Genomic DNA, 23,169 nt, shown 5'->3' with positions numbered 1-23,169 from the left:
TCTGATGCACAGCAAATAAATGCAAAGACCATGGCCTGGATCAGGGCACCTTAGTCTCTAGACTGACACTGATGCTCTTTAGCTCTCTCCAGAGGACCCTGACAGTAGATTTTTCCAACAAAATTAATCTTTTGATTTCCTGACTGCTGGGGCCAAGAGTGTTGATTGTGGAATAGACAGATGAATACAACAGTGAAGTCTACCTCAGAGTTCTGACAATGAAGTTAGAGTCCTAATGGTGTCAGGCTTGTTCACAGTTCAACTGTCATGCCATTGGACTTGAACGCAGTCCCACACTGTGACTCAATTTACTGATCAACTGGCACAGACTGACTTCACTGTAGACAACGTCACTGCCACACGGCAGGGTTTTGATCAGTAAGTCCTAACAAGGATCATCAGGGAGCGAACATCTGTGACTAATGACAAATTACGTGCTGCAATACTGTATGTAACACCTATCATCACAGCTCAAACAAGCCATAAGACGGAAGTCGGACTCTACCTGTGTGCACACAAGGAACAAACTGGAAATTAGCTACAGCAAAGAATATAAAGGTAAAATATTATAAAAGGATTCCAAAGCTTAAGATGTTAAAGGCAATGCATGACTTGACATAAAAATTTCAAATGAAAATAAGAAGCTAAGATTTCCTTGACAAATACTTTTCTAAGAATACTGTGATTTAGGAAATTTTCTTTATTTTCAACCTTTTCTTTTCATAGCCCACTGATTATTACTTTTTTACAGGAAAAAAAAGTTTTCCATTTATTACCTCTTCTCTTTCCATGTTTATTCAAATGTGGCTTATTTCAAGCTGATTTCCTCTAAGAGTAAAATCTTAAATAAAGAATATGGATTATATATTTATACTGGAATAGATGCAAATGTACAGAGACCGAGTGGGCCATCAGAAATACAGTCCTTTAGTGGAGGAGAGAAAAGGGCTCTGATATAACTAATTTGTATCAATCCAGGACAAAATGATAGTTACTTACAAGCAAAAAGGGGAATGCACAGCACTCACTGGGAATCTGGGTGTAGACACCCTGTTGGACACTCCAAAGGGACTACTGAAGTTCATGACCATGGGGAAGGGGCTGTGAAGTCCCATTTTACAGAAGAGTAAACTCAAAGAATTAGATGACTCGCTCATGCCAAGGAGTGGGGAGTCAAACCTACACTACTTCTACTGTAACATGATTTTTCCAAAGAAACACAACACACAAAGAACTACACCCTAAAATTTCCCATGTGCAACACTGAACAAATGACTCATTGCTGTAGAGTCAGTTCTGACTCCCAGCTGACCCTCCAGGTGGTTTTTGGAGGCACAGGAAGAGCTCGCCCACCTCACTCCTGCAGAGCCGCTGGTGGATTTGAACTGAGCAAAGCATCACCTTTGGGTTGATAGCACAACACCCTACAGACTACACCACCAGAGCTCATAAATACAAAGACAGAACTCGAATGATATTTTCAACATTTGTAATGTGCCATAGTAAAAAAGAACTATAAAAACACTGTAACATTTATTATTCCTTTTGGAGTTGATGCTACACGCTCCAACCAACTATTGAGACAGAAAGGCTTAGCCAATTGATGAGTTTGTGGATTTTGGCATTTAAGTTAAAAAATGGCTGAAGGAAAGACCATGCATTCTAAGGAGGTACAAGTTAGTTTCCTACCTTATCGACATTCATTCGCTTAAACGAAGCTTGCAGAAGTTTAAAATTGTGGATATATTCATGTTCCAACTTGGCTTGAAATTTTACTTTCTTCAAACTAATACAGCCTGGAAATAGCATGTCCATGAACTGGCAATAAGCTGCTCCTGGAAAGAGATAAGGAAAGGAGGGGTGAGTGGCACTGTATGAGGGAATGTCTAACGATTACTGGGCAGGAGGGGAACACACTATGGGGGCTCTGGTCACCCCTGGCTGTGCGCTCTCGTGTCACCAGAGTCATCCAGCTCTTTCTCCACTGGAGCTGGAGGGGACAGTGCCTCAGGACAAGCACCTGCCCCATCTCCACTCCTAGATGCTGTGGGACCAACACTGAGGTCACTGGAGCACCAGGGATCCAGGGCCAATGAGTGGAACCGCATACTTTAAGACCAAGAAAATCAGAGTAAGAGTAATTCTTAAGTCTATCAGAAAAAAAAAAAAGAAAAAAAAGCATTTTCCTGTCTGGTGGCTGCTGCACAAAGTTATAACATACATTTACAGGAAAACGTCAGAGGAATTTCAACATGACAGAAGCACTCATGAAGTGTGTAGTTCAACACTCTCTCTCTCTCTGCCTGGACTGTTTCATGTCCACCTTGTAAAAGACTTGGGTGATCTAGTACTAAATGAAGATGGCTGTCGAGGAATAGAGCGATGGGGTTCCCATGGTGACATGAAGGATGAAGATTAGAACATAAAGTGGTTAGAGGCATGTTGTTTATGGCACAGAAACACAACAAAGTTGATCAATGAGTCCTCTGAAGAAAGTCTTAGGAAAAGAGGTGTTTTTAAAAAAATAAGATCCTAGTGCTATTATGCTGAGTTGAAGTCAGCTCATAGCTGGCCCTCCCACGAATATTCAGACTGTAAATATCACAGAAGATTGTCCACCTTTTTCCAAAGAAGACAGTGGATTTGAACTGCCTGCCTTTGAGCTGGCAGCCCAACCCCTTAAACCACCAATGCCACAAGATGAGCTCTTCAAACAAATGCAATGGGAAACGTTTTGCAGGATCATATTTACTGATTCATATTTCCTTCTCAGTAAAGGCTAGAGCTATTGAGGGGAATAAAGAGATCCAAGGAAGAATGACAATTAAGGGGCAGCCATTTTTGTTTGCTTTCTCTTTTCCTAACTCCAGATCACTCTGTTAGTCTCTATCCTGTGCCTATAATAAAATCCCTGGGACATGAAGGATTTCCTCATCTAAGGTTTCTATGAAGATGATGGAACTTAGTCCTGAAGCATCTTCTCTGTCGCTTATGTCAAATAAAAAGGAGTCACTGAGAATGAAGCATAAGACACTGGGGGTCTAAGGGCTACTTAACTAGAAATATCAGGGCAACTCATTCTTTGTAGGAAAAATGATGAAATAAAGCCATAATATCATATCCACAATCTTGGCATCTCTCCAGTGTTTGCCCATAATGCTATAACCCCAAACACAATGGCAGATTTGGTTTCTTAAAAACAATACAACGCACAAAACCCCTAACTGAATAAGAGAAACATCATGATGGGGGTGGGTGCTGGGAGTTTCTTCTACTCTTATTTAATATTCAGTTTTCTTTTTGAAGAGACATCAGACGGAGCCAATCCCCATTAGACAATCTAACATTATTTTTATACAGATGATAAGACTCTAATACCACTATTTCATTATCCATTATCTACTAAAAGAGTTATTTTCACTTTTGTAATGTGTAGCAACAAAAGTTTACCTACTGAAATACACACATAGACACATTCTGTCTTTTAGAAACTAACTGACTACATCACTCACTTGTCAAATTTAAAAAGTGGTGCCCAGTTGAAAACAAACAAAAGAGGTTGCTCCATACTGACTGAGGGAAGGGAGGTCAGGAAATCATCTCCGATTCCATCATCCAGACATGGAAAGAACACTATCAGTGTTCTGGTAGTGAGTGTTCTAGTGTTTGGGTGTATAAAAATTTTTTTAAAATGTATTTTTGTCTTTAAAATGTGGTCATTTTAGAAATGCAATTGTAATATGCCTTTTAAGTCAATTTCTTTTTACAAAAACGTTACAGACCATAATCCCCTTTCAGGGTCATTTAATGTTCTCTACCAGCATTTTTAAATGGCTTTATGATTTTTCTATCAGCTTAGTAACTTCCCTAAGCCAAGATTACATAAATATTCATGTACATTTTCTTCAAGTACTCTTATGAATTCAAGTTCTACATTTAAATTCTGAAGCCATGTAAGGCTTATTTCAGTCTATGACAAAGTATAGCTCTAATTTTAGTGATTCCAAATGTTAATGGAAATCTGTCATTTTTGGCTCCCCAGCATTTGGATACCTTCCTATTTGGGGATATTCTATGGCACCCTGTTTCCCAGCACAGTAGCTGAGGGCAAGTAGACATCCCTCTCTCCACCCCCAGCAGGAAGGACGCAGGCTGGCGATCTAGGTTCTGCCTTCTGGATGTCCTATTCTGGGTTTGAGTCTTGAGGGAGTGAGAGAAGCACAGAGGAACATCAAGGGTGGAGGGATTCCAAGGGCTGTAGCATAGCTGGCAGCAAGGTGGCCTCCCAGCCACAGGCCTCCTGCAGCAGAAGGGGCGCTGCTCCAGATTCCTTATAGCCACTAGTTCCTGCCAGCTTCTGATTTCTGGTTCCTTAGTTTTCCCACTGACTCTGCACTAGCCAATATCCTTCCAGTAAATCCCTCTTCTGCTTTAGCTTGGCAGGGTTAACCTATGCTTTACGATACATCAGAAACATCATCATATATTAACTTTTACACATGTATTTAGGAGGTTAGTAAATGGATACGGAACTAACAGAAATCCAGGCTGGATTCAGAAGAGGCTTTGTGGCATGAGGGATGTCAATGTTGATGTCAATTGGATGTTACCTGAAAGCAGAGAATGTCAGAAGGATGTTTATTTGTGTTTTATTGAATTTGTGTCTTCTTTAAGGTATCTGACTATGGGGAACATAACAAATTAGGATTAACATGGAGAAGAATGAGAAGCCCGTAACATTCAATTGTGCTCACGTGAAATGTATACAGAGACTAGAAGCTAATGTCCTAACAGAACATGGGGACAACAGGCATTAGGGTTCTATCTTTTCTCCATATTCACTCAACCTATATACTGAACACATCACTCGAGAAGCTGAACTAGAGCAAGAAGAATGTGGCATCAGCATTAGAGAAAGACTCATCAACAACCTGTAGATGACAGTACTTTGCTTGTACAAAGTGAAGAGGACTTGAAATACTTGTAACAGAGGATCTAAGACTATATATAGCCTTCAATATGGATTAAAGCTCAACATTAAGAAAACACAAGTCCTCACCACCGGGCATCAAGATAGATGGAGAAAAGACTGAAGTTTTCAATGAGTTCATCTCATTTGGATCCATACTTAATACTCATGGGTAGTAGCATTCAAGAAATCAAAAGATGCCGTACAAAGGGAAAATCTGTTGTCACGGACCTCTTCCAAAGAGCTAAAGAAAAAGATGTCCGTTTAAAGACTAAGGTGCACCTGATTCAGGCCATTGTCTTTTTAATGACTTTGCATGCATGTGAAAGTTGGTCAATGAATAAGGATGGCAGGAGAAAATCACGGTTTTTGAAATGTGATGCTAGAGAAGGGGACTGGATCATCAAGGAACAAACAAGCCTGTCATGGAGGAAGGCAGATCTGTTGTTCACAGAGTTGCTACGAGTCACCGTTGACTAGATGGCACCTAACAACAACAACAATAGATTTTTAAATTATTCTTTTTCAGACTTTAAAGTCTAGATTTTATAGTCTGTCCCTGTGAGAGATCCATAGCCTTAGTGATTTAGTCTTTAATATGTATTACTATTTATAGAACAATTTTTCCTCTTAAACCTTTCATATCTACTTATTATCTCCATTATATTTCTGATTGTGATATAGTATATAGAAAATATTTTAAATGCCCCCCCCAAAAAAAGCTCAACTCACAGCTGTCCAGTACAATCAATGGAGGCATGGCTGACACTCCAGTGGATTTTTAGAGGTCATCAATCACACAGGAGAAGAGTGCCCATCTTTCTCCCAAGGTGCCACCTGCCTCACCAGACGAACTTGGCCTTCAGGTTAGCACAACACCCTGCTGCCTACACCACCAGAGCCCCACTTATCATCCAATCATTTAATAATAGGAGTTTACTGACATATGACTCACATATTATAAAGTTCAACTCTTAAAGTGTAAGGCTTCTAATGTCCTCACAAAGCTTTATACCCATCATCCACTACACCTCAAGGGATACTCTCTTGGATCCATATACTCCCTTGCAAGGTTACATTTTGGGCGGCTTTATTATTCATACATTTTTTGGGGGGGGGGTTGACAGTTACAAAGCCAGTAGTTTATTTTTGTCCTATTTAATGTTCTTGTTGTTAGGTGCTGTCGAGTTGACTATGACTCACAGAGACTCACAGCTATGAACAAGAGGTCTGAGCCCCATCCTATCCTGTGAAATCTTCACACTTCCTGACACACTAGAGTCAACTGCAGAGTCCCCATGTCAATCCACATGGTTAAGGGTCTTCCTCTCCTTCGCTGAACCTCCACCCTTCTAAACATCATGTCCCTCTAAATGGAACAGACCCTCCCCTCCTAGCATGCCCAAAGTATGTGAGGTGAAGCCTCATCATTCTTGTCTCCAAAGAGCACTAGAGCTGCACCTTCTCTAAGACATATTTATTCGTTCTTTAGGCCGTTCAGTGCTCTTCTTCAACACCACACCTCAAAGGTATCAGTTCTTCTGTCTTCCTTATTCACTGTCCAGCTTTCAGATGCACAGCAAATTAGAAGACCACTTTAATATTGTTGCTGTTAGGTGCTGCCAAGGTGTAGGCGATCCAACCCTATGAACAAAAAAACCTGAACACTTATATAACTTTCACTGTTTCTCCAAGTTCACAGGGTTTCCAGAGGCAAGCTATTTCGGAAGTGGATGCCACTCCTGCTTCCAAGCTCATTTTAATCGGGGAGCTCCACCAAATACCGTGCACCATGGACAATAGAATATTAGAATATTAAAAATTTGAATATGTCTTACTTAAAAGTAATAAATTCACCCCAGCTCTATTTCCCCCATTTGGTTCTATTACTCGTTAACTCAACAGTGCCACCGAACTGCATCTGTCCTCAAAGCCTGAGCCTCACACTGACGGCAGTGTTTCCCCTTCGGAAATCAGGGCTCACTAAGGACAGCAGCAAAGCTGCAGCAATCAGGGTATCATGTCCTAATGCACCAGAACTCTGAACTCTCTGCCTCTACAAAGACAGGACTTTAGTGGCAATTGTGAGAAAATGCTTTGAAAGATGACATTTTAAAGGAATGGGAAATACCAAAGTACAATTTGTATTGCTCTAATCTATAAAAAATATGATTAAATGCAGCAACTCTTGTGTGTTAGCACGGACATCTTTTACAGGCCTAGGCTGAACAAAAGTTTGCTGACTGCTGTTAATCATCGTATTAGTTCACTCTTTCAAAGTGGACTCGGGGCACTGCTGACCTCACTTGCCCTGAAAACAAAAGGAAATACAAAATGATCTAGCACTCAACTCAGCTCCCTGCTTCTTCTCACTGTTTTTTTGGAGCCAGGGCAGGAACTTTTTCTTCATACTGTAAGTAAGATCCAAAGATAAGTAGCTTTCAAACTAATTTTCCCTAGAGAAAAGGGAGTAATAATCAGGGCAATATTTCAGCTCCCTCAGGCACAGAAATGCAAGACTCGTGTGTCTATGCAGAGCGCTGAAAAGCACCCTATCCTGGCTCCTTTCCACACATGGAGCAAGCTGTCAAAAGCATTTTCATCTCTTTTTATTTATTAGAAAGAGAAATGCGCTAGCAATCATTATCCAGGCAAATGCATTTTCTAATGTTAGCAGACCAATGAAAGGGCTTTGTCAAACCATGGGTTTTTCAGCTGACAAATGCCCTCAGGTTTCTTGTTTCTAAAACGAATTTTATGGTATAAAAATTCTTAAAAATATTGTAAGGCAGGAGTATATTGTAGCTAGAACTACCAATATTATCTATTCACAAGTCTTCACAAATGAGTAAAAGTTACAGTTGCAGTGGTGAAGACTGACCAGATACGGAAATCTTTTCACTGATGTGATATTAAAACGTTTCTTTATAGAGTATCAAACAAATTGGAAATTCAAACTCACTGCTGTTGCTTTGGTTCCAACTCACAGTTGATCTTCCAGCCAACTGGAAGCTGTAAGTCATAACGGGAAGAGATTCCGCATCTTTCTCCTTTAAAGCAGCTGTTGGCTTTGAACTGCTAGAGAAGCTTGGCCTTTGGGTGAACAGTGCAACTGACTATGGTCTGTGCCACCAGAGGTCCTTCTTAAATAACAGAAATGGAGAGTGTTTTTCTGGATCTTTTGAAAGGAAATTACAATACAGTAAAGATTTATATACTGTGTAGTCCTTGACTAAGATTTTAGTACACTCTTCTTAAATGGAGCCATGGTGGTCTAGCGATAAAGAATTGCACTGCCAACCCAAAGGCAGACAGTTCAAGTCTACCAGCTGCTCCGTGGGACGAAGATGGGCAATCTCCACCTGTGTAGATCACTGCCTCAGAAATCTCACTGGAGGGGCAGAAATGAGTTGATTCCAACTCAATGGGACATAACAACAGGAACCTCTTCTTAAAGAGTACATTTTTGTGGTGTTAAAAGTCTTTGCCCAAGTTCGTCAGATGACTGAAGGGAGAGCCATAAATGGCAGGACTAGGAGCTTTCTCAATGCTGATCTAAAAGTCCAAGAGGCTTGTGAGCATGCTCTGGAAGGTGTCCTGACTGAGAAATTGTATCCTGTTGACAACACAATCATGACTATGGTTTGTGTGCTCTGTGATCCATTGCAACACATTATGAACCCAGCAGAGCAGTATAAGATTGGTACTGGAATTAGAGAAAGGAGCTATGGGAACGGGGGCTGGGTGGGGCATGTCTGACCTCATGGGAATTGGTTGTGTGTTGTGGATGTTGTTGGTAAGCACAGTTCCTCTTTGTGGAGTTAGATGAAGTCAGATATGGACATTCCCATACTGTTATTGCTCCTTTTTTAATTTTAAAGAAATAATTAGAGATCTAATAGATAGATCCATACAGTAGAGGACTGGTATATTTAAAAATATTTTTATATTTATTGTTATTGAAAGAATAATGCAAGTGGGATATATACCATGCTCAATTTCTACAAGCACAATTTAGTGATATTGATTCCATTTCTCAAGTTGTGGAACCATTCTTACCCTCCTTTTCCAAACTTTCTTCCCTCATTAATATTAACTCACTGCCCTATGAGTTTCCTATCTACTCTTTCGATCTGCTGTTAATTTACAGCCAGCTCTTAAAAGGGCATAATACTCAAGGCAGACAGTCTTCACCATTAAGCTAAGTTAAGGGTCATTATGAGTCAGAACCTACTTAAGGGCTGAGGGTTTGGTTTAATGTTTGGTATTAAGACAACTTTGTTGTTTGTTATTGGAACCAACCCACAGCTGATCCTTCAGTGGGTTTTCAGAGACAGTACACTACCCAGGAAGAGACTGTCCATCTTTCTCTGTGGGGTAGCTGGTGGATTTGAACTTCTTGCCTTTGAATTAGCAGTGTGACTCTTTACCATTAACTTTGGTTTAACATTTAAGTATTTTTTTCAGAGCAACTGTTTGGGGAGTTCACCTGGATTTTCTGTAATTTCAGAACTGTATTCTACATTTTCTCCCTTTTGATCAGAACACTTAGAGCAGCATCCAGTTTTTCTGGTCTTATTTCAGAGAAAGCAGTTGTTCACGAAAAAAGAAAGAAAGCTGAATTCTCAAGAACGGTATTAATTAGTAAAATGACTTTTCACAGAAATTTCTACTACTGTAACTTTTTCAGTATAAAAAACAGAAATAAAAAATGTTTAACTGAACCATTTACATTTGTTTTTCTTCAGTAAAATAAAAATTGCTCTGTCAATTATTCTGCATTTTATAGCTAGGGTGAGGAGAGTAATCTGTCTATTGGTTCAGCTGTACAGAACAAGACTGAGTCAGTTGCAAGGTAAAGAAATGGTCAGTGAAGAATAATTGTGGCTTGAAACATCTCTTTTCGTCTGCTAACTGATGTTCCTGGTGCTCAAGTTCACCCTCAAGTTTCCGACACAAGTGATTTCCTTTAGAGTAATGTGCTCATCAGATTTTCCCAAAACAAGCTGTCACATCCTGCTTTAGACACTGAGGTTTGGCCTCTATTCTAGAGTCAGTAATGAGGAGAGGAATTTGGAGCACAAGTCAGGAATGGTGTGCAGTACACGGTGTTACTGGCTTCCAGGCAGCGTGATACTGAAACTGGCAGTGAGGTGTCCCAGGGGCTGGAGTCCGAGAAGAGAGCTAAAGTTAGAACTTGGCTTTCCACACAGAGAGGGGAAAAGGAGCTACCCAAAGCCTTCATTACAAATGGAAAACAAATTAGGAAGGTCTTCCTATTAGGCTCATTAAACACAAAGTTCCAGAAAGCTATAATATCAAGCCTTGTTGCTGTTTAAAAATGTAGAATCATATATTTTCACATATTTGTACTATTACTTTCATGGACAAAAAGGTTATAAAAAGTGCTAAAGTCACACCATTGACTTTGTGAAAAGGAGAGCATTAAATAAAGTCATTTTAATAGGAGGAGAGAAATCAGGAAAAAAATGTCACATTTTGGTGGTTGCAGGTTGCCACTAAAGAAATGCCTCTTGGTGGTAACAGAGAAATGCTCCTTTATTTACTAAGTATTTATTTACCAATAAATAATTATGAAATTCAATTGTTTTCAAAGAACCATCCAACTTAAGTTTTGAGATCAGAGAAATATAAATGGAGAACCAACTCAAACAGGAAAAACCACTGTAATTGTTAACCTGATATGGCAAGAGAACATAAATATTAAGAGTTGTTTACTGGGCAAAAGGTTCTGCTCAATAAAAACCTTCATTTGATGTTGTTGTTAGATGCTGCATGACAGTGACCCTATGAACAACAGATCTGAATCCTGTCCTGTGCTGTGCCATCCTCATAATCTCTGATACACTTGAACCCACTGCTGCAGGCACTATGTTAATCCATATCACTGGGGGTCTGCCTCTCTTCCACTGACCTTTCACCTTTACAAGCACGATATCCCTTTCCAAGGAATACCCTCTCCCACCAACATGTCCAAAGTATGAAAGATGAAGTTTTGCCAACTCTGCCTCCAAAGTGCACTGTTGTACCCTTTTCAAGACGTATCTGTCCATTCTTTTGTTACATCTGCCCATGGAATAGTCAGCACTCTTCTCCTACATGATGTGATGTTGTAAATAATGCCATTATATAAGGGTAGTTATTACCACAAAATGAAATGTGACTGAGTGACTGAACCTACCAATTCAACAACTAATTGCCATCCAGTAGGAACCAACTATAGCTATAAACTGCATGAGAGGTGACAACCCATTTTTCCCCCATGGAGCTGCTGGTGGATTGGAACTGTTAGAGAGGCAAAGCCTTTGAATTAGCAGTACAACTCCCCACAGATTATTCCAATATCATAAAACAGTCAGCGCAAGTGTGCATGGTAATTTCCAGTCTTCAAGGAGTTTAAACTCAAAGGTGACGTCTTCAAACAAGAATTCAAAGACGCTAAGACTTTCTAGTATTATAACACGTCAAGAGGAAGAGCTCCTATCTTATTGGAGGTTACCAAGAAGAGGAGGAGAACAGAAACATCTGAGACCCTCCTCCAAAGATGTATCAGCAACAGAGAATTAGAACCTAAGCGTGTGTTTAGTGACACTTAGGCTAAAGGGAGGGCAGTGATGGGAGTAAAAATTAGTAGGTTAGGCTGGGACCACATCATCGAAAGTTTAAAATGCATGGAAAAACAGCTCATATTTTTCCTGTAGGCTGTGGGGAGCGCAGGATGATTTCTGCACACGAGTGTCTTTAAGGCAGAGTGTCTCTATTCTATGCCATGTTAAAGCTCAAATTTTAAGAGCATGTCTATTTTTAGGACAACTGAGATTAGGGGTAAGAAAAATAATCTCAAATTGATGTGCTTTGCTGTTTTTCAGGGAAAAGCTTACTAAATCACTGCTCACATCATTAAACAATAGTTATGTATGTGTGGTCACTGTATACTAGGTAACCTACGCTGCTAATGGAAAGGTTAAGAGCCTCCAGTGGTTCAAATCCACCTGTGGCTTCAAGGACAGAAGATGGGCAGTCTCCTTCTCATTGAGACTTACAGCCTCGGGAAGCCCGGGCACTGCTGCTGTGAACTGGAATCCACTCAGTGGCACTGAGTTTGAGTTTGAGCAGCACAGTATATAGGGTAGGGACTGGGATGCTAACTATTAAATATGATGTTGTGAATCTACCAGCTGCTCCACGGGGCAAGGTAAAGCAGTCTGCTGCCACAGCAATTTATAACCTTGGAAACTCGATAGAGGATTGTCATGAGTCAGAACCGGCTACAGCAGGGTTGTTTTTAAAAATATAAGGTGGCCTAGTGGCAAGAAGCTGTGCTACAATATCAAAGGCACGTTGTTCAAATCCACCAGTTGCTCTGTGGGAGAAGGATGGGTAATCAATCTCCTCTCAAGTGATTACTGCCTCTAAAAACCTGCCAGAGAGTCAGATGTGGGTCAGTTCCAACTCGATAGTACACAACACACACACACACACACACACACACACATATACACACACACACATACATATATACATACACACTGACAGATAGATAGATACAGATATATGTCTGTCTGTCTATCCTTCCTATCTATCTACCTACCTACCTACCTACCTAGTGGCCTAATGGCAAGAAGCGGCATTGTAATCCCAAAGGCACACAGTTTGGGTGCTTTTAATTGGAAAAAAAATGTGTTATCTGTCAAAGTGCAGTAAAACCAGGTATACCTGAATTATGGTTCTCATGAATATTGGATGGTGAATATCGGATAGCTCTTGAGATTGTGTTTAACTGCTGGGGGCTTTCCTTGGTGTCACCTGGCCTGCTAGGCTTTCCCTGTCTGCTGGGCCTTTGCTCAGGGAGCTGTGGGAATGAGTGCACGCTTCTGGAGCATCGCAGTAGAGGATATCATTGGTGAAGGTAAAGGCTAGTGGGCTGAGTACAAGTGGGCAGACTGACTGAGCTTCCCACTTGGGTCAGAAGAACATGGAATGGCTTAGACCTGTGGAAGACCCTTGAGCTCCTGGTGTCCAAGGTCAATGGTCCCAGCCATGAAAAGAAGGAACCAGAGAGAGTGGGGGTTGGCTACCTTATGTAGATCCGGGTCCCAGTAGTCCCCTCATCCATGCTGTCTTAAAACAACATACTAAAAGCCTCTCCTCTGGCTAGAAGGCCCAAGTTTATTTACTTATTTATGTTGTTATTGTGTACTCGAGTCAGAACCAACCCATAGCTGACCCTCCAGCAGGTTTTCAGAGGCAGTTTATTGCACAGGAGGAGACTGCCCATCCTCATCCCATGGAGCAGCTGGTGGCCTTGAACCGCATGCCTTTGGTATTGCCATACAGGTTCTTGTCACTAGGCTATCAAAGGTGCCATGTGCTATCCTTTAGGTACGCCTGTACAAAGGTAAGCAGTTCAAATCCACTAGATGACCCAAGGGAGAAAGATGGGCAGTTTTCTCTTTTTAAGATTTACAGCTGTGGAAATCCAATGGAGGGTTGCTACGGCTCAGCCTCGGCTCCATGGTCGTGGTATACATAATACAACAGAATACTATTATAACATGATTTGCTTTTGGGGGGGCTGATAACCAAAAGATCTCTTTAGTTTCAAATCCATCAGCAGCTCCATAGGGGAAAGATGGACAATCTCCTCCTGTGTGATTTACAATTCTCCTGAAAATCCACAGGAGGGTCAGCTATGAGGCAATTCCAACTTAAAAGCTACATGTAGTCCCAGAATACCACACTTTCTTGGGTACAATTTTAACATTAAAAACAATCCAAGTTGGCATGCAACACATGTACTATTTAGTTTGTGGACTCATCATGACCATATGAAAAAGTTAAACGGTGGTTCAATATGAGAAAAACAATCAGTGTAATCATCACATTAACAAAGCAAAGAACAAGAACCACATGATCCTATCAATTGATGCAGAAAAGGTCTTTGACGAAATCCAACACCCTTTCCTGATTAAAACACTCAACAAAACAGGACTAGAGGGGAATTTCCTCAACATAGTAAAAAGTATATGTGCAAACCCAAGAGCCAACATTAGTTCTAAACAGAGAGAAATTAAAGGCATTCCCTTTGAGAACAGGAACTAGGTAAGGATGCCCTCTCTCACCTTTCCTATTCAATATTGTACTGGAAGTCTTAGCAATAGCAATAAGACAAGAGAAGGAAATAAGAGGTATCCAAATTGGCAAAGAGGAGGTAAAATTATCTCTACATGCAGATTGTATGATAGTATACTTAGAAAACCCTAAAGACTCAGCAAGAAAACTACTGGACATAGTTGACCAATTCAGCAAAGTGGCAGGATACAAGATCAACATACAAAAATCAGTTGGATTTCTCTATAGTGACAAAGAGAATAGAGAAGTGGAGCTAAGAAAAACAATACCCTTCACAATAGCTAATCCTAAGATAAAACACTTGGCAGTATATCTAACTAGAAACACAAAGGACCTATTCAAAGAAAATTATGAAACATTACTACAAGAAACAGAAAGATACCTGGAGATATGAAAGAATATACCTTGCTCTTGGATAGGAAGACTTAATATTGTGAAAATGACAATTCTGTCAAGATCTACATATTCAATGCAATCCCAAAACAAATACCAATTCCATTCTTCAATCAGATGGAAAAGGCAATTTCGTATTTCATCTGGGATGAAAAGAGGCCCCAAATAAGCAAAGTACTCCTTAAAAAGAGAAACAATGTAGGAAGCATCTCACTCCCTGATTTAAAATCCTACTACAAAAAAAAAAAAAAATCCTACTACACTGCCATGGTGGTCAAGACAGTGCGGTACTGGTACGATGACAGACACACAGATGAATGGAATAGGACTGAGAACCCAGAAATCAGCCCATCTACCCACGGTCAACTGGTTTTGACAAGGAGATGAAATCAGTTAAGTGGAGAAATGACAGCCTTTTTAACAAAATGGGGTTGGCAAAATTGGAAAACCATCTGTAGAAAACTCAAGCAAGACTCACACCTCAACCATACACAAAACCCAACACAAGGTGGATCAAAGACCTAGGATTAAAACCAAGAACTATAAACTTCATCAGAGAAAAGCTTGGAAGAACTCTAGAAACCCTAAACCACAACATGGACAGTCTTTCAAGCATCCTGAAAAAATCACAAACAGAAGCGGATAAAATATGATTAGGTATATTTGCTTGACAACAGTCCAGAGTAAGAGCTGCATAGTAAAGTGGACTGGGGTGGGGGTGGGGAACTGCACAACAATGAAAGATTTTTTTTTTCAAAGAGAAAAGCAAATGGGGAGGTGGGGGGTGGGCAGGGAGGAAAATGTGTAACAATGAATGGAAATGCAAGTTCTCTATAAACTTTCATTAAAATCTCAACTAAAAAGTGTTTAAAAGATATATATTATTAGGCATTATTGTCATGACAGGAGTCCAGAATGAACCTGCACAGTGGAGTAGACTTGGGCAGGAAGGGACTGTGTAACAATGAAATAATTTTTCTTTTACTTTCAAAGAGAAGAGCAAATTGAGGGGGAGAGGGTGGGCAGGGGGAAAAGTGCAACAATGAATGAATGAATGGAAACCCTAAGTCTCTGTAAACTTCTATTAAAATTGATAAAAGAAATTTCAATTAATAAAAGAAAAAGTTAAAAGGGTGGAATTTAAACTTAATTTTAAAAAAGTTGAGAATGTACAAAAATTGTTAGGCTGCTGCTTTACTGTGGATTTTAACATGATTATGTGTGATTTTAAAGTTGACAGACACATTTTCATTAAAATGTAGCTCCTTCTACAGTTTTCTAAAGCTCTTTCATGAATCATGATACAAATGTAATCTAGGAGAAAAAAAATGCAACCCGATACTTCTTAGGAAGAATGTGAACAGAAACTGCAAGAAACAGTACCAGCATTAGTTTCTAATTTTTTCATGCTTCTTCCTGTCAAATAATGAAGTCATAAAAGTTATGAGCACTGATGCTTGGCTAAGAACACACATTTGGAAGGGAGGGGACAAGCAGGGGTATTTTGCTATCTGTCAGGATTACAAAATGGTTTCGGGGCGGGAGGGAGGGAACTCCAATCTGATGATTATTTTAAGAGTTGCCAAGCAATTCAATTATTCTGTTTTCAGGTATGTAATTCGAACATGCCCGAACATCTGACAATGATTTATGGCACTCATTTCCACAGTGACTGCATGTTTGATATACTGTAAATGTTAAAAACACCATTCAGGAGGGGAAAATGTTTTCTTCTGAAGAACAACAGGATCTGGAAACACTGAGCTGGTTCACTTTAATTGTACAGAAATAAGCTGGGTCTACTACTATTTCCAATATTCATACACACAAACAATCCCTTAGTGTTCTTAAGCTGTCTGATGGCTAGACATCTACTTTTTTTCAGGGAACTTGTTCTACTTTAATATTGTAAGCTGGTAAACAGAAAAGCAGAGATTTTGTATGCTTTGGATACATGTATGCAAGAACAGTTGTTACGAGAACTGAGCTCTAATGGGTTATGATTTCTCTCCGCCACCCTTCCCACTCCTGTGCACATTAGCTTACATATAACTTAGGCTATAGCCCAGCTTTTTCTATAGCCCAGCTTTTTCACCCACCTTCTGACACATCACAGGTGCTGAATAAATATTTGCTAATTGCAGGAAAGAATAAAACAATGTAGACCATCAAAACCAGTATCTAAATAGTACTTATTATGGAATGAATTATGTTCTTTATAAAAATGTGTTGTAAATCCTAATGTCTACACACCTCTGGTTATTACCCCATCTGGGAATTGCTTGTCTTTGCTATGTTAATTGAGGCAGGATTAGTGGAGGGTGTATCTTCAGCCTATCTCTTTTGAGATACAACAGAGATTAAACATGCCAGCGGGAAAAGGAGATGAGGTAAGAACTATACAAGCTGTAAGAAGATCACCCAAGTGTAGAAACTTGGAAGAGAAAGAGAACATTTCCAGTGCTAAGAGAGGAAGGCTCCCTTAGCCCCGGCACTCTGAATTCAGACTTTCCGCTCCCTGACCTGATAGAAAAGAAAGTTCTGTTGGGTCGAGCCATCCACTTGGTGTACTTCTGTTTTAGGAGCACTAGGTAGCTAATGGGACCACTGGTGAGCTGTGCCAAGAAGCCACTCTGCCAACACTGTGGATTCAGCACAGTTTGAATCCACCAGCTGCTCTGAGGGAAAGATGGGCCATATTCCTCCCGTGCCATTTACAGTCTCTGACAACCCACTGGAGGGTCAGATATGAGTCAATTCCGACTCAACAGCAGAAAACTAAGGCAGTATCATTACTCAAAATCTCTACTTTCTCCTCGAATCCTGTCCACATTACAAAGCCTAGCTTAAAGCATACTTCAATTATATTCACTTTTATAACTACTGTTGTTTACCATTACACTGAAACTGGTCCACAGATGACCCCCCAGTGGGTTTTCAGAGGCAGTTTAATAGCACGGGAGATTTCCTATCCTGTTCTCACAGAGCAGCTGGTGGATTTGAACCATGTGCCTTCGTGATTACAGTCTAGCTTAGCACTAGGCCACCAGAGCATCCTTGATAATTACCATCGACTAAATCTCTAAGGCTCTGCTCAAAGATCAAAACTTTCAAAGACTGTAATCTTTCCTTTCTGTGAAAAGGACAGTATTTATTACTGGGAATGTTCTTTTTGTTAGGCTGTCCTCAAGGTGATTTTGATGCACAATGAACTCAAGTCACAAAACAGAGTTTCCTATAAGCTTTATGGGCACAGACTGCAAAATCTGTGGAAGGAGGGTGGGTTTAAACCACAACCTCTCAGTCAGCAGCTGAGCACTGCATTGCGGTCCCTTGATTGTTGCCTGAAAATCTTAACGCAACAAGAGAAGTTTAAGTCTAAGAAGCTGTAAGTGGTGGTTCTATTACTCTGTCACCATGGTTGGTGACGAATAAGAATCAACTCAATGGCAATGAACAACGATACATCGCAGTAAAACTCATTATTCTTCAGATCTCAGTCCCCCCATCACTTCTTCTAGACAGTTTCCAGTGCAAACCACTTTGACTTTAAAGGCTATGATAGTCCACTAGCAATCTGGCTTGTTTTAATTAACTCTCTCTCTCTCTCCAAGCTGATTGGTGGTGGTGGTGTTAGGTGTCACTGAGTCACCCTGAGATTCACGGTGATGCTACAAACATCAGATCTGAACCCTGCCTTTCCCTGTGTCATCCTCATGAGCTCTGTCAAGGTCATTACGGTAGCTACTATGTCCATTCACTTTGTCCTCCTGTCCTTCACTGCCCTCTACCTTTACCAGCATGATGTCTTTCTCCAAGGGCTGGTTCCTCCTGAAAACATGCCCCAAGTATGCGAGACGAAATTTTACTATCCTTTCCTCCAAGGAGAACTCTGGTTGCATTTCCTTTAAGACAGACTTATTGCTCTTCTGGCAGTCCATGGTGTATTCAATTCAACCTTCACCAGCATTACAATTCAAAGGAATCAATTCTTCCACTGTCATTCTAATTCAGTGCTGAACTCTCCCATGAAGAGGAAGCAAAGGAACATATTATAGCTTGAATCAGGTGAACCCAAGTAAAATGAAATTGTTGACAACTTCATTCTTTTCTTCATCTATCATGATGTTGCCTATTGGTCCTGTGGTGATGATCTTGTTTTCTTGAGGTTGAGATGTAATCCATATTGAGGACTGCAGTCTTTGGTCTTCTGCAGTATTTCCAGCCTGGCTTCAACTTATGGAAAGGCCATGTTCTTGGGGTTCAAGTGGTGATCACGTACACATGTGCCCTTTGGGTATACTTAAGAAGGCATTATGCTGGCTGGTGATTCATGAGCTAAGAATTATTTGACAGAGCTTTTAAAAAATATGCCATCCCACATCTTGTTTGGAAGGAAAGAGAGATTAGAGTGAGAGGAAAGGAAGATCTTTCATTACCTTGCTCCTGGTAGGTAAGTGTAGGACGTGACTATAAAACCAAGAACTAACGCCTCTGTGTGTCTGTCTGTGCCTTCCTACCTTTGCTAAGAGTTGCTGATGACAAACACACCACTGGGGCATACCCTTGCCGTTAGAATTACCACGTGTCTCATTTCTTTAATTAGAATGAGGTTTAAAGTGGGGAGGAGGAACACTTCAGGGTCCTCTGTACTGATGAATGAATACAGGGGAAAAAAAACTCAGAAAGATACACATAAGCTACTAACTATACTCATAGCTACCATACTGCTTTGAAAGCATAGGGCTATGATAAAAGAAGACACACAATAGTTATGAATAATTTTTGGATTCTTTAAAACAATCCTGCAAGTTGTTTTAAGAATGAAGAGGCTATACACAAACAATATTCATATACATGGCAGACAGATAGATGTTAGATAGAGAGTGTGTCTGTGTATGTATATAGCTACTGTTGTTATGTGCCGTTGAGTCATCTGTGACTCAGAGAGACCCCATATACAATAGCCCTAAACCCTGCTCTATCCTGTGCCAATCTTATTGTCTCTGACACACCTACTCCCCCAACAGCCCAGTCACTCAATCAATCCATCTCATCAAGGGTCTTCATTTCCTGCATTGTCCTTCCACCATCCCAAGCATGATGTCTCTCTCCAAGGACTGGTCCCTCCTCGCAACATGCCCAAAGTATGTCAGACAAAACTTCAGAATCCTTGTCTCCAAGGAGCAGCCTGGTTTAACCTTCTCCAGGGTGAACCTGCTCATTCTCTTAGCAGTTCACAGTATATTCAATATTCTTCTCCAGCACCACAGCTCCAACGCATCAATCATCCCTATCATTGTCCAGCTTTCTGATGCACAGAAAGTGATTGCAAAGACCATGGCCTGTATCAGGCGCACCTTAGTCTCCAGATCGACATCACTGCTCTTCAGCACTCTGGAGAGGTCTCTAAATGCAGACTTTCCCAACACAATACATTTTTTAATTTCCTGGCTGCTAGTGCCAAGAATCTTGATTGTGGAGCCAAGCAAACTAAAGTTTTTAATAATCTCAATCTCTTCACCATCCATCAGGATGCTGCCAATTGGCCCAATGGTGAGAATCTTTGTTTTCTTGATATTGAGCCTCAATCCATATTGAAGGCTAAAGTCCATGACCTTTTGCAAGAAGCACTTCAGGTCCTCCTCAGTTTCAGCAAGCGGGGCTGTGTCATCTGCATAACGCAAATTAATGAGTCCTCCTCCAATCCTTATGTCACATTTCTCCTCATAGAGCCCAGCCTCCTAGATAATCTGCTCCGCATACATATTGAAAAGGTATGGAGACAGGACACATCCCTGGCGTACACCCTTCCCAATTGTGAACCATGCAGTGTTTCTTTGCTCTGTTCTGATGACTGCCTCCTGGTCCAAGTATAGGTTTCACATTACTGCAATCAAGTGTTCTGGGATTCCCATTCTTCTCAGAGTTAGCCAGAGTTTGTTGTGGTTCACACAGTCAAATGCCTTTGCATAGTCAATGAAACACAGATAGATATTCCTCTGGTACTCTTTGCTTTCAGGCAAGATCCATCTAACATTAGCTATAATACCTCTAGTACCATGGTCTCTTCTAAACCCAGCCTGCTTATATGGGAGTTCTCTGTTGATGTACTGTTCCAGTAGTTTTTGGATAATTTTCAGCAGAATTTTGCTTGTATGTGGTATTAATGTTATTGTTGGATAATTTCCACACTCTGCTGGATCACCTTTTTTTGCAATGGTAACAAATACAGATCTCTTCCAGTCAGTAAGCCAGGTGGTTGTCTTCTAGATTTCTTGGCACATCTTGGTGAGCACATCTAGGGCAGCATTTGTTTGTTGAAATATGTCGCTTGGTATACCATCAATTCCTGGGGCCTTGTTTTTTGCCAATTCTTTCAAAGCAGCTTGAACTTCCTCCTTCATCACCACAGGCTCTTGATCCTCTTGATCATACGTTGTTTCATGAAATTCTATGTCTGCCAATTGCTTTTGGTACAAAGATACTGTATTCTCTTTCCATCTTCTTTTAATGCTTCCTGGCTCATTTAATATTCTTCCTAAAGCATCCTTGATTATTGCAACTCGAGGTTTGAATTTGTTCTTCAGTTCCTTGAGCTTAAGAAATGCTGAGCGAGTTCAGCCCCTTTGATTTTCTGACTCCAGCTCTTTGCACATTTCATTATAATACTTTGCCTTCCCGTGCTACCCTTTGAAATCTTCTGTTCAGCTCCCAGTATCAGCTGTGTAAACTCGGCCAGGTGCTGATTGTGGAATAGACCACCAACTACTAATATGCAAGTTCAAGCTGAAGCCAAGGAAAATCAAACCAAATCCACAGGAACCAAAATATGACCGTGAGTCTCTCTCAGCTGAATTTCAAAAACATCTCAGGAACAGGTTTGAGGCCTAATAACACTAATGAGTAAAGACCAGATGAGTTATAGGAAGATAATCAAGAATATCATCAAGGAAGAGTGCAAAAGGTCATTACAAAGACAGAGGAGGAAGAAAAGACCAACATGGATGTCAAATGAGCCTCTGAATATTGCAGTAGAGGGCCCAGAAGCCAAGGCAGAAAGAAGAAATAAAGATACTAAGGAGCTGAACAGGAGATTTCAAAGGGCAGCGTGGGAGGACAAAGTAAAGAAATCAAGTGTATGTATATAGTTTCTTCATATGTATATATGGAGAAAGAGGGAGTGTGTGTCTGTGTATGTATACATATATAGTTTCTTCATTCTTATAATAATCTGAGGAATATGTATCTATATATACGCACACACTCAAAAATGATACCAAAAATATAAAAACTGAGATAACTATGACATTATGATGATTTTAAAGCACAAACCTACTTATTACATGCCTTGTTAAAAAAAAATGAGATCTATAAATACGAATAGATTTGAATGGACTGTTTCAGATACGCACTATGATTCTCTATAATGCTTGTTTTAGAGTCAAAGGGCGGGGAACCAAAGAACAAATAAGGTCCTTGGTCTTCCACCAGCAAAAAAAAAAAAGACATGAGAATTCTGAAGATTTTCCAGTTACTCTACATTCGTGATTTCTCCAGTTCCTGAGTCTTTCCCCAGATAAATATATGAGGTGTTAAGTAAGCCCAAATTAATTTTGAAAAGGAAATGATTTTTCCCTCAAATTTATGCTCCTGCTGTCCAAGTCGTCAGATTCAAACAAAAAATTATTTAAATTGAAAAGGAGAAAAAGGAAAGGAGGGGAAATACATATAAACCTAAAATCATGTTTCCTAAGAACAGTTTCATGGAAATGTTGTAGTTAGAAAATTCAAAGTTTTATTGTTAGATTTGTTTGGTAATTGACTTCAAAAGAAACCCACTGTCATAGCGTCACACAGAACAGATATCCTAGGAGAAGGGGTTCTACGGCTGCTTAGTAAGAACTCTGAGTCATAAGTGAGTCTCAAAACCCTTATGAATTCTCACCTGGGGTTTCCCGCTCCCTTTACTTGGGACCATGGAGTCGGGGTTGGAGGACCACTGACTCCATAACTGGTCTAAATCCTATATGCTCATCAGTAGCACTTTGAAAAAATCCAGCACATCTTTGATAACCTGCCCCAAACGCAACCGTTCTCATACTGTCTCTCACAAACGTGAACCCAGGATGATTTCAGCGCATTCATGGTTCTTTCTACAGTAGAGCAAAAAAAACCAATCTGAGTCTAAGAGGAAACTGTGGTGATAAAGAGTCTGCGAATGAGTCATATGGTCTTAAGAATCTCGAAGACCAAACTTATGTAAGACATCTGGAGATTTTCCCAGACAAAGGAAAATAAGAAGAGGTGGATTTAATGAATGGAACTGCTTTGTAAAATTTCAACAATTACTAAAATTATTGTGATCTTACTGTGAATTCACAAAAGTAATCATTCATTTGTATTTTTAATAACATATCACATATTAAGACAACACCATTCATTCTGGTTACCTGGCCTTTGATTTTTTCAGGAAGCGTCTATACTACCAACCTTCAACAAAGTAAGGGGAGCTCCTGTGGTGTAGTGTGTAACTTCCCGGCTGCGAACTAGAAGGGCAGCAGTTCAAAACCACCAGCTCCTCTAAGAGACAAAGACGAGTCATCTCCCTTAAATATTTACAACTTCAGAAACCCTGGCTTGATGTTGTTGTT

The 23,169-nt window shown here is 40.3% G+C and overlaps 1 protein-coding gene across 3 annotated transcripts in view; it reads right to left on the bottom strand.

Annotated features, from left to right (window-relative positions):
- Positions 1 to 23,169, bottom strand: part of MAPRE2 (microtubule-associated protein, RP/EB family, member 2) — a 165,557-nt gene that overhangs the window by 48,965 nt on the left and 93,423 nt on the right. For all 3 annotated transcript variants that reach the window (XM_006889179.1, XM_006889178.1, XM_006889180.1), the window contains one exon: positions 1,690 to 1,835. In XM_006889179.1, the coding sequence (XP_006889241.1) occupies positions 1,690 to 1,835 (146 nt within the window). The remainder of the gene's footprint in view (positions 1 to 1,689; positions 1,836 to 23,169) is intronic.

Source organism: Elephantulus edwardii, unplaced genomic scaffold, assembly GCF_000299155.1.
Source record: "Elephantulus edwardii isolate Elephantulus edwardi_28Jun2011 unplaced genomic scaffold, EleEdw1.0 scaffold00076, whole genome shotgun sequence".
NCBI classification, from domain to species: domain Eukaryota; kingdom Metazoa; phylum Chordata; class Mammalia; order Macroscelidea; family Macroscelididae; genus Elephantulus; species Elephantulus edwardii.
The sequence above is the reverse complement of the archived record's forward strand: the minus strand, read 5'-3'. Positions and strand labels throughout refer to the sequence as shown.